Source organism: Chelon labrosus, assembly GCF_963514085.1.
Source record: "Chelon labrosus genome assembly, chromosome: 10".
Taxonomy (NCBI): Eukaryota; Metazoa; Chordata; class Actinopteri; order Mugiliformes; family Mugilidae; genus Chelon; species Chelon labrosus.
In genome coordinates, this window is record NC_140360.1 from 24,213,007 (window position 1) to 24,229,169 (window position 16,163).

The 16,163-nt window shown below is 41.0% G+C and overlaps 1 protein-coding gene across 1 annotated transcript; it reads right to left on the reverse strand.

Annotated features, from left to right (window-relative positions):
- Positions 1-5,233: 5,233 nt before the first annotated feature.
- On the reverse strand, positions 5,234-13,693 carry sox18 (SRY-box transcription factor 18). Its single transcript, XM_084552536.1, has 2 exons — positions 12,761-13,693; positions 5,234-10,418 (listed from the first exon to the last, which is right to left on the reverse strand). Exons 1-2 carry the CDS (start codon positions 13,164-13,166, stop codon positions 9,103-9,105), a joined length of 1,722 nt encoding a protein of 573 aa, XP_084408662.1. The 5' UTR covers positions 13,167-13,693; the 3' UTR covers positions 5,234-9,102.
- Positions 13,694-16,163: the final 2,470 nt, after the last annotated feature.

The following is a 16,163-nucleotide window of genomic DNA, read 5'->3' on the forward strand; positions in this document are numbered from 1 at the left end:
GTGTAAACCAGCTGTCATCTCGCATCAGAGTCTGTGGGGTCACACACACGGATGACCGCAGCTGCACACACAAACACACACGCACGCACACACACACACACAGTGAGAGAGAGAGGGTTAGTGAGTCAGTGTGTAGTTGTGGTGGCTGATCTGACATCCTAACCACATGTGGCCAATAAAACACTACTGAGACAGAAAGAGACGGGAAAATCCCTCTCTTTCTGTCTCATACATAGTCACTCTCTCTTAATCAGCCTCTCTCTCTCTCTCTCCTAAGTACATACATGTTCAAATTCCATTCTCTCTGCCTCTCCCTGCATCTCTCTCTGTGTTTGTCTCAGGAGCTGTTTTGTCTTATTGTCTATCTCCATATGTCTGGCTCTGGGTCTCTCTCTCATCATGCGTTCACGCTGTGTGTACAATAAAGAAGTAATCACAAACCATGCACTCTTACTTTAAGGAAATACCAACATGGTATACAGATGATTGTACTGTGGGTAAGCTCAGAGCAAAACACTGCATACAGAGTCTCTGTAAAAATAAACTGACATAAGTCTTCCAATCTGTGCACACGTACAAGGAAGTGAAGTCTTTAATTCTTTACATTTCATATTCCACTTCCATACATTGACTTCTTCCCATCTCGGCCTTCTTTTCTTTGAATCCCTGTGTCTTTTCACCATTCCCTGTTTTCTTCACTTCACTTCATTTTCTCCACTATCTTCCCAACTGAGAGCTTCCAGTTCATTCATCAGTTTGTTTCTTCCCTATTTCTTTCATCTGTTTTGTCACAGTTTTCGAGCATGTACACAGCAAATGTACAGCGCTGTATCCGGACACCAAGCTAACGCTAACATTTGATTTCTTCAGCCATGTCAGTAAATGCTAATTCGTGTACAATTACACGGTTATAGTAAGTAGGCTATAACAGTTGTTACAGCTGATGGCAGAAACAGTAGTTAATCTGACGGTCCCTAAGTCTCTATAACTGACATGGTGGTAACACGGTTGTCTGTTAGCATAAAGTTTGACCCTAGCTAAACCGTGTTAGGTTAGCGGGCCCAGTACAATTGGTGCCGTTACACACTAACGAAAAGCAAGAGTTCCTGATATCCTGCAGGGAAAATTAAGATACGTTATTTGGAAGCTTTCTGTCTTCTCCCAAAAAATACTGATAAAGTTGATAGAGATCAACAAGACAGGAAGTGGTAGCGAAGTTAGCTGGGTACAACTTTACGGCACCGCTGCAGGCTGCTGTATCCTGGTACTGCTGTGGCACCGCTCGCTGCCTGTTTGGTGGTTCACATGAAGTCCAAAAACTCTGTATATTTTAATTCAACCTTTTTTTGTTTGTTTGTTTGTGTTCGTATGAGTTTCTTTAAGCCAATCTTACGTGGTGACTGGAGACAGTTGAGACAGTTGACAGTTTCCCTGATGTTTGGGAACTAAGTATCTGAAAAGTTTGATGTGAAGTGGCGTTTAATGTGTTGTTCCAAACAGTTCTATGATTCAAATGCATTTTAAAGTGTGACTGTGGTGCATTTTCAACTAAACATTTTAAGCTTAACACGGCCTCTTTATTTTATCATAGTTTATTTCACATGTAATATGTACCTGAAAACAACATTTACACCATACACTGTAAATATGGAGTAAACACCTGCAGTAGTTAACAACTGGCATTATGAGACAGTTGATATCTAACACTATACACTACTGTTGAGAGAAACTAACACTGGTTAGTGTTGAGAAGTGTTAAATTGTGAAAAGTCAATAATAACTCTTTGTGTTAACATACCAACACCTCAAAAAGAGTCAAATTAATACTCTAAACACTAGACACTTTAAAATAGTTGAGATTAACTCTGATGGTGTTGATTTGGGTATGCTGACTTTGCTGTCCTCCCCCCTTTCTGCTTTTCATTTACACTTTCTTTATTTTCTTCCAACTCATCTCTATTTCTTTCTTACGTTTCTTCCTTCAATTTCTCCCCTCGTCTTTGTTCTGTTATCCCGTGTCTTATCCCGTTTTTTCCATCAACCTCATTTCTAAGTCATTCTCCAGCCAAAATTTATAAAAACATTTTTTTGGACTGTTGTAAGGGCATTCTAGGTAACCTGTAAAAAGCGTGAAGTAAACCTTTTTAAACCAAACTGGGGTTTGCTGGGTCGTCACCGAGCATGAAACCAACAGAGACTGATGTCTGTCTGCGAGCAGAAATTCCACTGAAATTGTTGCACACACACACATGTACAGTCTATGGACACACCACGTTCACACCCTAGAAATCACGTGGGTTCATTTCCAGCTGGGAGAAGGGGAATCCAGTCTTCTGTTATCTTTTCCAGTCAGGGTAACATGCAGGCGGGTGAGGTGTTCTCACAAAAATATACACCTCTTCCTCTCACTGACTCTCTCTGGTTAGATACAGAAGCACACACACACACACCCTTTCCGAACATCCCAAACTTCCACAGGGGTTTCCTTCTCGTGGCCAACATTCCTGGTAGTTACCTCAGCAACACACACACACACACACACAGACACACACTCTGACTGTTAAAAACTCTTTTGCTTACACACACTCACAGGGTGCATAGAGTACATGACCCGGTGTATGAAAACACACACACACACACTCAACACCACACACAACTCTGACACTTTACAGCCCAGTTAAAACATGCAAAACCTCCTGCTCCCCAACCAGAGGATAATTGAGTCTTATGGAAGAGGGAGATGGGAAAAGGGGGTAAGTCGGGTGAAAGAGAGCAAAATGCAAAATGCAAAAACAAAAAGCGCAATTATGAGAAGAAAGAAAAAAGACAGGATGGAAAAGGATTCCATTAATTGGTGGAGCGCAAGAAGAAAGCTTAGCAGAAAGGGACAAGCAGCTGGAATGAGGAGAAAAAAGGAAAGTTGGGGGAAAAGATAAATAGAGTGGGAGAGAGAATGGCTGTGTGGAAGAGAGAGAGGTCTAATAAAAGGATGAAAGAACACGAGGAAAACTGGATAGGCAAGCGGGTGATGAAGGGATGGGGAAAAGAAGAGTAAGAAAAGGAGGATGAGGCGATAGAAGTAGTGATGGAAGATGATAGAGAGCAACAGAAAGTGGGGATGGGAGAGTGGGAGACGAAGGCTGGATGCGTAAAAATGTTAATAGGAAAATAAAGATGGTGTGAAAAGGAATTAATGCAGAAAACAAGTGAGTAGCGACAAAAAAGGGAGAAAAGATTAGAACAAAGTGAAACAGTGAAGGTGAGAGAAGTGGTCGAGTGGACGAGGAAGAGGATGTTCAGTGAAAGGAGAGAAAAAGAGGAGATAAAAGAGGGGAAGAAAGACAGATAAGAGTGACAAATAAGTTGATCAAGATGGTTAAAATGCAGCAAATTGTCAGAAGCAGAGGGTAATTAGAGAAAGAGATTACAGGTGGAGCAAAAAGAAGCATCTAAAGAACGAATCATGAAGAAAATGGTGGACAATGTAAAATATTTGGGTGGAGAAAGGGGATAAAACGGGTACATACCAATAGGAGAAGAGGAATAGCGTGAGATAAATGGGCGGCACGCATGGGAAAAGAGGATGACAGGTGGAAAGAGGTAGAGAACGAAACAAGAGGCACGAACGCAACGCGTGGGAAAGCGAAGGAAAAACAAGAGAAAATTACAGTGACCGAGGGACTGAGCGGGAATAAAACAAGTCTGAAAGAAAAGAAAAAATAAAACAGGCTGTCAAAGAAGAGAGAATGAGAGAACAGTTTTTCCTTGATCCAAATGTTTTCTTTCGAGTCCGTTAGCGGTTTGTTTGGGGGGAGGGGGACCGTCCCACCGAGCCAGACTCTTAGCGTCGGATCTGAACTGGAGGAGGACAGAATCAGAGCAGATCACAGAGGACTTACAGGCCGCACAAACACTGAGCTGATTGTCTTCCTATACAGGATACAAGGGTACAACTGAATATACTTCTTATTTCTTTCTTCTTTCTACAAAAATGCAGGCATGAAAACTGCTCTGTCCATCCATTCTCCAACGGGGTTCCTCACCTCTACATCAATCTCAACATGTCTGCCACTGTGACTGATGTTTTCACTGATGGAGAAAGAGACAATCAATCAATTTTATAGATTATATGATCGAGGGTGCCATCTACAAAGCTATCTGCTTGGCTGAAAACAGTGACGCAAACGTCACACAAGCATGGATGGATGAGATGAACTGAACAAAGGCCGAGACTGAAAATCCTACAGCCGTATTTCAAAATATTTTTGAGAGCTACACATATCAAACTGTGTAAACTTTTGCAGGGTACCACCATGACGTGCCTCGCGGTTTGTGCGTCAAGGCTGTTGTCTACAATCATTGTGTGCTGCAAACCATTTTCACCAAGATCTGAACAAATGTTTGCATGCTTTCAGACTTTTGTAAGTAAGCTAAGTAAGTGAGATGAATATTGCAGTTGAGGAGCTATTAAAAGATGACAAAAGACTGTGAACAACCACAAAAGTCAGTTAAGGTGAAGGAAAGCGAATCTGAAAAAAAGGCAGTTTCGACACTTTAAGGCCTAAAGTATTGTAGATAACTACTGGATGAATTTTAATGAAATGTTCATTTGGTTGTGCACTTAAAAATCAAAAGATGCACTCGTCAAACGTTGGAACTTCATAAATGACTGTGTCTGGGAAAATAAACCGAATTTTCTAGCAATGTTCAGCAGCGTCACTGTGACTGAGGGTCGTCTGTGTTCTGCCACCAAGAGGACTGAGTGTAACTATAGCTGAGATTCAGTTTCAAATGTTGCAGACTTGACCCGGTTTGGACAGAAATTCAGTTTCTTAATAATGTTCGAGCTGGAAGCCAACCACCACACTACGGCCCACAACACACTGACCAGAAATAATCTTGTAGTATTTATCTGATTTTATATTTAAAAACTTCTCAAATACTAAAGGTCGATCTGATCTGACTTTTAAGCAAACAAAGAGTTAGAGGAAGGAGGCATGGCTACAAACAGGAGTTAGTCTGACATTTAAATTATGCAGTGGAAAATAATCTTAAGTTACGGTAACTGGGTGGGGATGTCTGATGACCTGGGGTCACTGCTCGATTTTTAATTTTTCTTTTTTTTCTTTGTTTTTACATATATTATTATAATTATCTTTTTGGTCGTTGTAGTCTTTTTTTTTATTTTTTTTTTTTATTTTTTTTTTATTTTTGCACTTATATGATTACTTATCACTTATGGTAAGTTATTTTATTTTACCAAACAGAAACATGTTGAACTTGGATTTCGTGATATTCTGAAAGAATGATCTTAATTCTACACCTTACTAACTAAGTCAGCTAATAATTAATGTCAGCCTTCTCTCCTGTAATACAACAACTATCAGTTTTGAAATAATTTTCTGCCTCAGTGCTCTTTCTTACACTTTAACAGTAACCTTTATATCCACAAAGTAGTTAAATGCAGTCAGTCTTGTATGCTTCATCTGTGTGTATCATGCTGCATGTAAATGCATGTAAATGCATGTATGCATTTACATGCTTCCTTCTGCTGCTTTCTTCTCCTCTCCTACCTTTTCTTCTGTCCCATCTCCTTTTTTTCTCTCTACCCGGCCAGCCTCGAGCAAATAAGTTTCCACGCATGAGCAGGGTTCTGGTCGAGATTTCTTATTGTTAAAAGGGAGTGTATTCTTGCTACCAATGCCTTGGTGCTTTCTGTGGGAGTTTCATGCTCTGGGTTCTGTAAAGCGTCTTGATATATTGTTTGATTGTCACTGGCAATTTAAATGAAAATCTGTTGGATTGACTACCCAATCAAACGCATATTTACTGCATGAACCGTTTTTCTGTGAACGTCTGATTGAAAATGAAACTTTGGAGTAAAGTGATTTCTGTAAAGTCACACAGTATTTTCAAATGCATCCAGATAAAACCACTGCGATCAAATTTAAAGCAGCAGCTATATTAAAGGGTAGAAAACTGAGAGACCGAAGGCCAATCTTAAACGTGTTTATTCTGTAAAATTATTTTATAAAACAGGAAAGATCCATTTACAGCCAGCAAATATTTTTCAAATATACAAACAAAACTACTTTCTACAAAACATAAAATGATCCCTGTCAGACAGATTTAGAAGCGTCACAGTGACACGTCTGGGAAAATCCTGGTTTTAATTTGTCTTTATATGACTGCTGAGAAAATGTCCTTTGTTTTAATCCCAAAATCTTGGGTGTTTTTTTTTTTTTTTTCTTCAGATAATTATTACCAAAAGCCCCAGAGTTATTGCACGACTCCAAAAAAACAAAAAAAACAACGCCTGTCTCTCTGATGTCTTTGTGTGTCACAGTAAATTTAAATGGAAACAAGGCTCTGTTTGGTGTCAACAGAAAAGAATGTCAAATGCAGATGTAGAAGTATTTCTTTAATAGTTTGCTTGAACTTCTGCTTCTCTGCGGCTCCGTGCTCCGGAGGAAATGTTTGGAAAAATCTACTCTTGCTCTGTTTTCAACCAACGGCGGCCACAAGGAACGGTGTGGTAAATATAACTAGTTTCACTGTACAAGACACTCGATTTTGTTCTACTGTTTCATGTAAAAAAAAAAAAAAAAAAAAGGGAAAAAGTATTGTCTTTAGGAATAATGCAGAACAGATGTGGGATAAATCTTTGAAGAGAGACTTCTGGTTTTTGCTTCCACTGTATACAAACTATTACAGGATAGATGGTATATAAACACACAGGGAGAGACCTCTACAGTGGCTTCTTGCAGTTAATGTTTCATTTTTCAGTTCCAACATTGTTGTAGGGGGGGACCATACTCAATTAGTAGTGAGTCTGGAAGAACAAAATATAACATTAAAGACCAATCCAGAGCTACATGAGATCTTAACAATTACAGATTTCCCTTTGAAGGCAAATTAAGAAAACACACAACAAAACAACACAAGTGGATCCACGTTGCTGCAACACTTTTATATTTCTTCAAAGGAATAGATTGACATATTTACGTCTGTAGTTTAAATATAGTTATAGGTCCAGTGGTGATTAGCCTAGCTTAGCACAAAGCTAATATTAAGAAGAGGAAATTCATATGAAGGGTCAAAAACGATCATTTGTGGTGTGTTGAACAGTGGCAACACCACACAAATTCCCCTGTAAAGACGTGAATTGGCAACAATTAGTGCTAATGGCAGGTGGAGTAGCTTTTGCCCCAAAATTCCTGTCCTTATGCTAAGCTAGGCTAATTGCCTCCCAGCTTGTGCACCATACTTACTATAAAAATGGTAACAGTCCGCTCATCTTGCTCTCAGAAAGAAAGCGAGATAAGTGTAATTCCTAAATTATTTTCCTTTAAGAAAAAAATAAGACTCTATAACACAACAAAATAACCATTTCCATACGAAAAAAAAAAAAAACATCTTTCAAATTATGGACATTTATCTTTTAATAAGTAGTGTTCCTTCTATACAGCTAAGACGTTAAACCCAGTGCAAAGAGAACATTTCATAGTCTCAATTTCTCCTTCACATACTGTCAAGAAGCATCTGCATATATATATATATATTTATATATACAGTAAACGGCTACACCAAACCAAGGTTTCCAAAAATCATAACAAATAGCACAAGAACAATAAGAACTGCATACCAGTATCTGGTAGTGTGAGGTTGCTTTGCATGATTTTGCAAATAAAAATGTTAAAGGATTATGTGTAAAATGAAGACATTACTCGACCTACGATGTAATACTTGTTCCAAAAGCGCTGGACATTCAGAACATAATATCCTGGTATTTGTAGAACGACCCCCTGCTTATTAACTTTAGATTTACATTTTGTTTAAACGGTTGATTTGTTTGTAATACCAGAGAGGCTTACTGGTTAGAAATAATGATCTTTGATCTCTGTTTGCCAAGAAGCAAAGCAACTTGCAGAGTTTGGCATATGTTTGACATGAGGCCCTGTCGTGGACTCAGCCACAGAGGGAACGGCATGTATCACGGTTAGAAAAAAAAATACAACTCGGCTTGTAAAACATCCTGATAGTTTGTGGGAGACATCAGTGGTCTGTTCTGGGTTAGCGGCCAAGGCTTTCCCGACAACACTTCTGAGATATCCGCGGAGGCTGAACCAAGTCTCTCACACAGAGTCTTTTCTCTCGGTCTATCTCGTGAATTTGTCGTTCATGTTCCAGTTCAGTGAGAATTAATTTAAGCTTCATGAAGTTCGGAGAAGATTAATATTTTTCTGGTCCTGAGATGAAATGTCAAAAAAAAAAAAAAAAAAATGATATGAGATGGTAAATGTTATGATGAACAGCATACACAGTGTGTTTGTAATACGCATGGAACTGGTAAGACCGTAGTGTCTTGCTCAAAGGCACTTCAACACAATCAAGAACTTTCTGGTATCCCACATCCCTGAATTATATATCTAGCCATGGTAAATATATCCAGCTATGGTAAAGAGTCCTTGTTGACTAACATTAGCTAACACCAACATGTAGAACCCTTTACAAGTAACTAATCATTAAATGACTGTGGGGATGCAAAAAAAAAAAAAAAAAAAAGAGTTTTAAAAAAACAAAATCTAATGTCAGGACTATGTCAAACTGTTTTTAGTGGGCCAGCAGACAGCATCTTGATGAAGAGGGTTAATCTTGGAATGATGCAATACAACAGAACCCAAAACCCCTTTGCTAAAGCATCTGTCCCTAAAGGGGCCAAGAACTGATATCTACCAGACAATCCTAAAAACAATCATGGAGAACATATCTAATGTATGCTTGCATGATGATATACCCATCTTCCCAAGTTAAAACTAGCCACACTAGCATGTAGCAACTAAGGAAAACTGGTCAGCTGTTCAATAATCACGAATTCATTCATTAAGGTAAAACAAAATGCCCTTTGAAATCATTTAAATAGAGCCTTCTTTACCATTTATATTTCTGTTCAAATTTTTCAACTTAACATTTTTTGACTTGACTAAACGTATGAGCCAAAACTAACTTTCCCAGCAAATGTTCTTCCTATAATGTCACAATGGTCCAAAAGAACCAAAACTAACAATGCGAGGCACATTTGAGAGATGAAATGAAATGTATTTATCCAGTGATACAGGCACTGTAATAGACAGCACTGCTGGCATCAGACAGAGCAGATATAAGAGGGCTGCTTCCATCGTCACACCCACCAACGCTACTCATGATACTGCTGACATCCCTGCTACCTACGCTGCTGCTGCTGCCACGCCCACCCAGGACTTTTGAACCACCACCACACCCCATGGCAAGTCCGTAGGGCTCCTCTCGATTCCTTCCAATGTTTACATACTGGTCAAACTCGTGCCTGTCCACTTCAGACCAAAATTCAGCAGAAGAAGACCCTAAATGGCCAGAGGACTCTGGATTTGAATGCTCTAAATGCACAGAGGGAAGGTAGGTTGATGGAGGGGGGATGGAAGAGTTTGAGCAGGAAGAAGGAGGAGTTTCGGGAGGAGGTGAAAGCTGCCCCAGATGAGAAGGAGTGAAATGGCTAGCATTTGGGGTGCTGCTACCATACATTTGGCTGAAGTAGCTGACAGGAGCGTTGCTCAGGGTTGTCTGATGACATTTTATTGTCTCAGGGAGACTGATGGAGGGCTGGGGGTAGGAAACAGGGGAGGAGGAGTCAGGAAGAGGTGGTGGACACTTTACAGGACTCCTCAAAGTGACTTGGTGAGTGGGATTTAATTTGGAGCTGACTGAAGTGACAGAGGTCATGCTTGAGGTCATATTGGAATCAACAGAACTCATTCTAGCGTCAAGTCTGGAACCTCTACCAGGACTCAGACTTGAATTCATGCTGGTGCTTAAACTGGCACTCATTCCTGATCCCTGACTGTGTATGGAGTTGTGGTGACTGTGATTGTTGTAGTGATGGCTATAATGCTGGTTATGATGGTGAAGGTGGTGGTGGTACCCGCTCCAGCCTCCCATCCCTGCCTCCTCTTGCATATGCTGGGGGAAGAACACAGATTCCCCATCTTCCAGAACATCCAGAGGGGACATCTCTGGAGTGGGCAAGCCATACGTCTCTAGCTCTGGGTGCCCTTGGGCCTGGAGGTCTCTGAAATGCCCCAGAGATGGCAGCAGGTGATGGGGATGATGGTGGTGTGAAGGGTGGTTGCCTGGATGTCCATAAGGAGATCCTCCAGAGACACTTTCCACTCCAGGACCCAAACCAAGGCCTGGTGCCCCACCCTGGGCTAGGCTGTGCAGCAGAAGCCCTGGTTCAACCCTTTTGAGTTTTTTGGTGGTCTTCTTGCGGCGAGGCCTGTACTTGTAGTTTGGGTGATCCTGGAGGTGTTGGACACGGAGGCGTTCGGCTTCCTCCACAAATGGTCGCTTGTCTGTGGCGCTCAGGGCCTTCCATGACTGACCTGGAGGATGTAGAGAGACAGAATTAATAAATAATAAATATTATTTCCATCATCATCTAAGGCAAGAGATATACAGTATAAGGAAAGCATTTTGATCTTCATATCGCCATCATATCGATTATGGCATCCTAAAAGTTACTTGTTTTCTAATTATTTTCAGCTTTCATTTACGCATTGCTTGTCCTGTGAAACCTCATAAAATAAGTACAACCACAGTTTTTCAGAAAATATATAGATCAATAATTCACATTGCTTGTTATGTCCAGCAAACCGTCTTAACCACAGGTATTCAACTTGCTGTCACAGAAAAACCCACGCCATATTTATGGCCCTATAATCAGTGAATGGTAGTGTTTTTAAAGATATGTTTACGATTGTGAACTTTGTGTCTGTTTGACAGATGTATTCATCTCTGACTGAATTATTTAAGAAATGTACTGAACTGCCTTAATTTCACACTATGCTGACCACTAATACACAGTGGATACTAACACATTAGGAGAGTAGGGCAATATTGCGTTTCTTTCTGTCATTTTCAATTGAAAGATGTTTTCCAGTGGTATAAAGAAAGAAAAATCACAGTTGACCACAGCGTTCTTGATCCCAAACAGCTAAGGTGGCAGCAAGTGATTTATATGTGAACTGCTTAACCACTGATTTAATATACATCCTGTTTCTGTAATAAAACAGGAAGTATGAGGAAACATTGCTCCACATGTCAAACTCCCGAAATGAACAGTCAACGAGTCAACACCCCACAAAGCCTTGTAGTGTTGTCTGGCTTAAACGCTCTTCCAGATGAATAATCTATCCCATGTATGTTTTTACTTTGCATTAAGTGTTTATATTCTCACTTTGTCTTGTGGCTGTTGAACAAGAAAAATTGAAATCTGGAGCTCGCGTCGTTCCAGAAACTTTGTGGTTTTTCTTTGAGTGATTCTGAAAATTTCCAGACGTCATGTGTGATCACTGAGCAGCTCTCAGTGTTAATATAAAAAAAAAACACACTGCAAAAGTACGAAGTTTAGGGACTTATCCAAAAGCCAGTAAAAGAGTATGATGCATTATATTTTCTAATAATGTATTTCGGTGATTTGGCATCACTTCTGTCATATAATGTGTACAGTGTTAACACGGCATGCAGAATAGTATTAGACCCTGAAGATGGACTCCTCCACCCCGAATCTTTTGTATGAAACCTGTGACCTCCTGCTTAGTTTAAAGGTGGTCAGAAAAAGTTTGCACTTTTCTAACTGGAGGAGAACAGCCGTTGTGGTCAGCTTGGATTCATGTCAGCTGCAGTGGATCACATATTTTGACAAACTATGGAGTCTGGGATATAATGAACGCAAGCATGGACAGAGAAGTGATTTATGTGTGGTTTGAGAAGCTCCTATGTACATTTTCAACGTTTTTCCCACTTAACCTGGCAGTGAGGAAACTGCAGGCTATTACAATTTATTTTAGATGAGAACATCTCTTATGTGAGACCCAACATTCGTTCTACAGCCGGTCATAATTGAGTACAGATGTCTGTTAAAGGCAGTGAACTTGTTAACACCTGAAACCTCTCCAACCTCACACCAAGTAAGTGATTTGGAAACATCCACATATTCAACAATAAACCGGCTTGTGCACTTTAAAGTATTGCCACTTTAACTCACCTGTTCCAAAATATCGCAAAGCATCAAAAATACATGATAGAAAGCTCATAAAACTATACAAAATGCAAAAAATATTTGTTGAGAAAAGTGAGAAAATACAGTTTAAGTGGGTGCTGAGCAGTTTTTTGAAACACTAATTGATCTGAATGATTGAATTTAGTGGGTAATAAAGAGTTTTATATCAAGAACAATTTATGAAATGACACAAAAACAGGTATTTACATTAAAAGTATAAACTCTTTGTAAAAGAAAATGTAAAAAAAACAAAAAAAACTTTCCCCTTTATATCTATATGAAAATCCAGTCTATAACGGTACTTTAAATATGATTATTTTTAGTGATATTTATGTCCGTGTTAGCATTATTAGTGCTACTTAGACAATGACAGTGATTCAAATGGGTGGGGTGTGTCACACTGAGTAATACTGGCAAAAACTATGCAAATATTTTGTCATCATTACTGTCAAAGTATTGGAAGTTTCTTCAACCTTTGACTAATTCAGACACTTTTAATTGTTCTGATGTGGTAGATTTCTCACCTAAATAAGTGCAATACATGAATTGACCCAGGATAGGAGATTTTTGATAAACTTTAACAAAGCTACTATTTCTAAGAATGCATAAATCTGGTTTGGAGTAAACTTCTTGGGATTTTTTGCCTTTCTTTGTTAGTCTTACCGAGCATCTTGCTGAGCACAGCGTTGTGCAGGTCGGGGTTCTGCACGGCCAGTCGCTTCCTCTCATCTTTAGCCCAGACCATGAAAGCATTCATGGGCCTGCGGATCCTCTGCTCGGCCCCGACAGCTTTTCCATCGCTCGTGCCCACCAACGCACCTCCAGCCTGGCTCAGATCCGGACTCTGCCCCCCTGAGCCGGCTGTGAGAGAAATCCTCGGTTCTGTCCTCCTCATGTTCCCGGTCCCGAGGGCGTCGGGAGAACTGCAGTCTCCCGAGAGGCTCTGCTCAAAACCCATTTCAGAATCAGAAGCAGGACTTGGGGTCCCAGACGTCCAGTGGCCCCCAAGAGACACCTGGCCGGGATGCAGAAGAGTCTCTCTGGAAAAGCTGGGCTCGGTTAAATTCATTCCAGAATCGGGCTTGGATTCAGCTCTTAGTCCAAGTGAAATTCTGCAAACGTCTGTCTCGGTTTGTTGGGTTGCAAAGTTCTGGAAAAAAATTCAAAATGTTTCAAATGGAAAAGAGGAGAATGACCGAGAGAACACTTGGATGAATTTGGAGCACAAATCCCAAAGCAAAGCATCGAGATCTGAGAGGAGGGGGAAGATGAGAAAGAAAGAGAAAACAAACAAGTTGTGGTGCAGGATATTCCCCTAGAAAGCCTCTCTCTTTTGTCCACTCAGATTTTGTTTTTTCTCCAAAGGCAACAGTTCTTGTTTGGAGTGTGTGGTGCAGTGGTTTGTCCAAAAGTTGATTTCCCTCCTTCACTCAGGCCGTCCGACACACCGTCTCTATCTGTCTGTCTACCCTGTTTGAAAGTTTTGAAACTTGTGGCCAGATTTAACCGACCCATGCTGTGTATATATACCCCGCCCTGACCAATCAGATAAATATATAGCGGGGGACTTAACCAATGAGATGCCAGACGGCTGCAAAGGGAAGGAACGAGGGCGCGCACGACACATAGAAAAGGAGGTAGGAGGGGAGGTCCAAAATTTGCCTCCCCCTCTTTCCTCCTCCACAACCGCCACCCTTTCCTCCCCCCTCAAAGCTTCACACACACACACACACACAAACACTGTGTCCGCCTGTGCAGGGAGATGTAATCAGAGAGGTTCCATTGTTTTTGCCCAACTGAGAATGGAGCTTCACACACATACACACACACACAGACACAAACACACACACACATGCGCGCGTTATATGGTGTAACGTACACGCATAAAACATGCGGATACAATGAATGAGACCGAGTTGACACATTTATAATTAAGTTTGCCAACAAATGAGAGGCAAAACATGATTACACACATACTGTATGGCATGTGTTTCTATAAGTGTTACTGCGGGCTTCGCAATATGTGTGTGTGTGTGTGTATTTGAGGGCAGGACAGCGGTAACACAGCCGACCACAGCTCCAACCAGAGCGATTAGTGGCTGAGCTTAACAACAACTCACTGGGAGAGAGAGAGACAGAGAGAGAGAGAGATAGATGGGGGGGGGGGGCAGGCAATCAGGAGCTGGATGGGGCTCGGTTGGGATAGTAATGGGGTTAAAGACATAGTGTGACCCAACAATAGAGAGGTTCCAGGTTTATTTAACTCTGCAGTACAAAATCCACTCAATGTGCACATGTGATGTACTATGTGAAATATGTGGTTGCGTGCCGTGATTCGATGATTGGGTGATTGTTCGGTTAGTCAAGTGACATTAAGTTACTGAGAAGCAATTCTGAGTTCAGTATTTATTGCACAAACCAGAAACTGTTGGTCAGAGAAACAAGAAACTTTTGATTAAAAAATAGTTATGTTTGTAGTATATTCTTATACCATATATTTAACGGACGAAAAACTTGCACTTGAACACACCACAAATGCTACAGCCAACGGCCAGCTAGCGCATACGTTTTGCACCATGAAGGAAATATCTCCTTATACCAGCAGGTGGCAGTAGTCTGTATTTGAGGTTCAAAAGAGAAACCCTGAAGAGATGTTATTAGCTGGGAGGTTAGCAAGCTAGGAAGAGCTGCAAACCGTCATATAGTGCTAACCACTCCTGAATCATGCTGATCAGTTGTTCATTTATCTGAGATGATCATGTCGTGAAAAATATTTGTTCATTTTCATAACTTCAGTTTCTCTTCCTGTTTAATGCCTAAGCTGAACAACCAGAGTGATCTCTCTAGATTTAGATCTACGGCCTAGATCATAATTGATGGTCTGATTCAGGATGCCTAATCGACTGAAAAGCTGTCAACAGGGGTCCAGCTAGTGGCGACGGTGCAGGACACACCACTTGCTTGGTGTGCCATGGCTCTCAAACTGAAGTAAAGACACCTAGATTAAGCTGACACATGGTGCATTCCTCCACTAATCAGAGGTTCTGTATCAGAAACAAGCTGTTGCTACGGTCATGAACTCTTTGGAGTTGTGGAAAAGTGATCCAAGGAGAGCGACTATAAACATCTAGGGCACGGTGAAACGTTCAGAGGAATTTGTCAGCTCACTGGATTAAATACGCTGTATTGTTTTAACACTCTTACGGTCTGAACACCGCTGCTGCAGAGTACATGAACTTGAGGAAAATTGGATGCCTTAAAGTCAGATATTATTTTCAATCTCATCGTTCAACTCGACAACCTTATTATATGTGATTATTATATGTGGTGAGGTTGTCTGTCTGCCAAGGACATGCCCCCCCACCCGAACCCCTCTGTCCACCACAATATAATGACCCCCTGTGCGCACACACACACACACACGCACACACTTTCCTCCCCACGCCCAGCTCCATGGGAGACTGCTGTGGCGTCTCAGAGCCTCCTGCTCGACCAACCAGGAACTACTCCCACTTACCACTGTTGTCCCAGGCTCCCTGCGTGTGTGTGTCTGCGTGTGTGTGTGTGTGCTGCATCTTTATGTCTTTATGTCACTGATTGTAAAGCATTTTAAGTGTATCTAGGTGTGAAGAAAAGGCACACAATGAAGTTCATGGGTTCCATTAAAAAGCCAGGCTTCATCCTCTGCGCGCCAGTAATGGGATATTTCCCTCCAAAAATCAGTGATGTCTGATGTGTTTGGAAATCGGTGTGTGATTTATAGTAATCTAATCAGAGATGTCCTGATTTAGGAAGTGACCCACTCAGCAGAGGAAATACCACATGGCCTGGTATCCAGTTGTTCTTCACCTCCAACTTGTCTGTCATGTTTGCTTTACAGGACAACACAGGCTTCATTATCACCGAATGTCCTGTTCATAGATGTTTCTTTAGAAAACACGCAGCATATATGCGTGTGCCTGCGCGTGTGTGTGTGTTAGAGAGAGAGCGAGAGCGAGAGAGAGAGAGAGAGAGAGAGAGACAGTGTCGTAGCACCACACCTTTGCCACAAAGGAAATTTGGCAGC

What these genes read in the sequence shown, in the direction of transcription:
- sox18 (XM_084552536.1), bottom strand. Translation starts at nt 13,166, where the DNA reads ATGAATTTAACCGAGCCCAGCTTTTCCAGAGAGACTCTTCTGCATCCC. An exon ending in TGTGCTCAGCAAGATGCTCG is followed by an intron (nt 10,419 to 12,760) that starts GTAAGACTAACA and finishes TACATCCTCCAG; the next exon opens with GTCAGTCATGGAAGGCCCTG.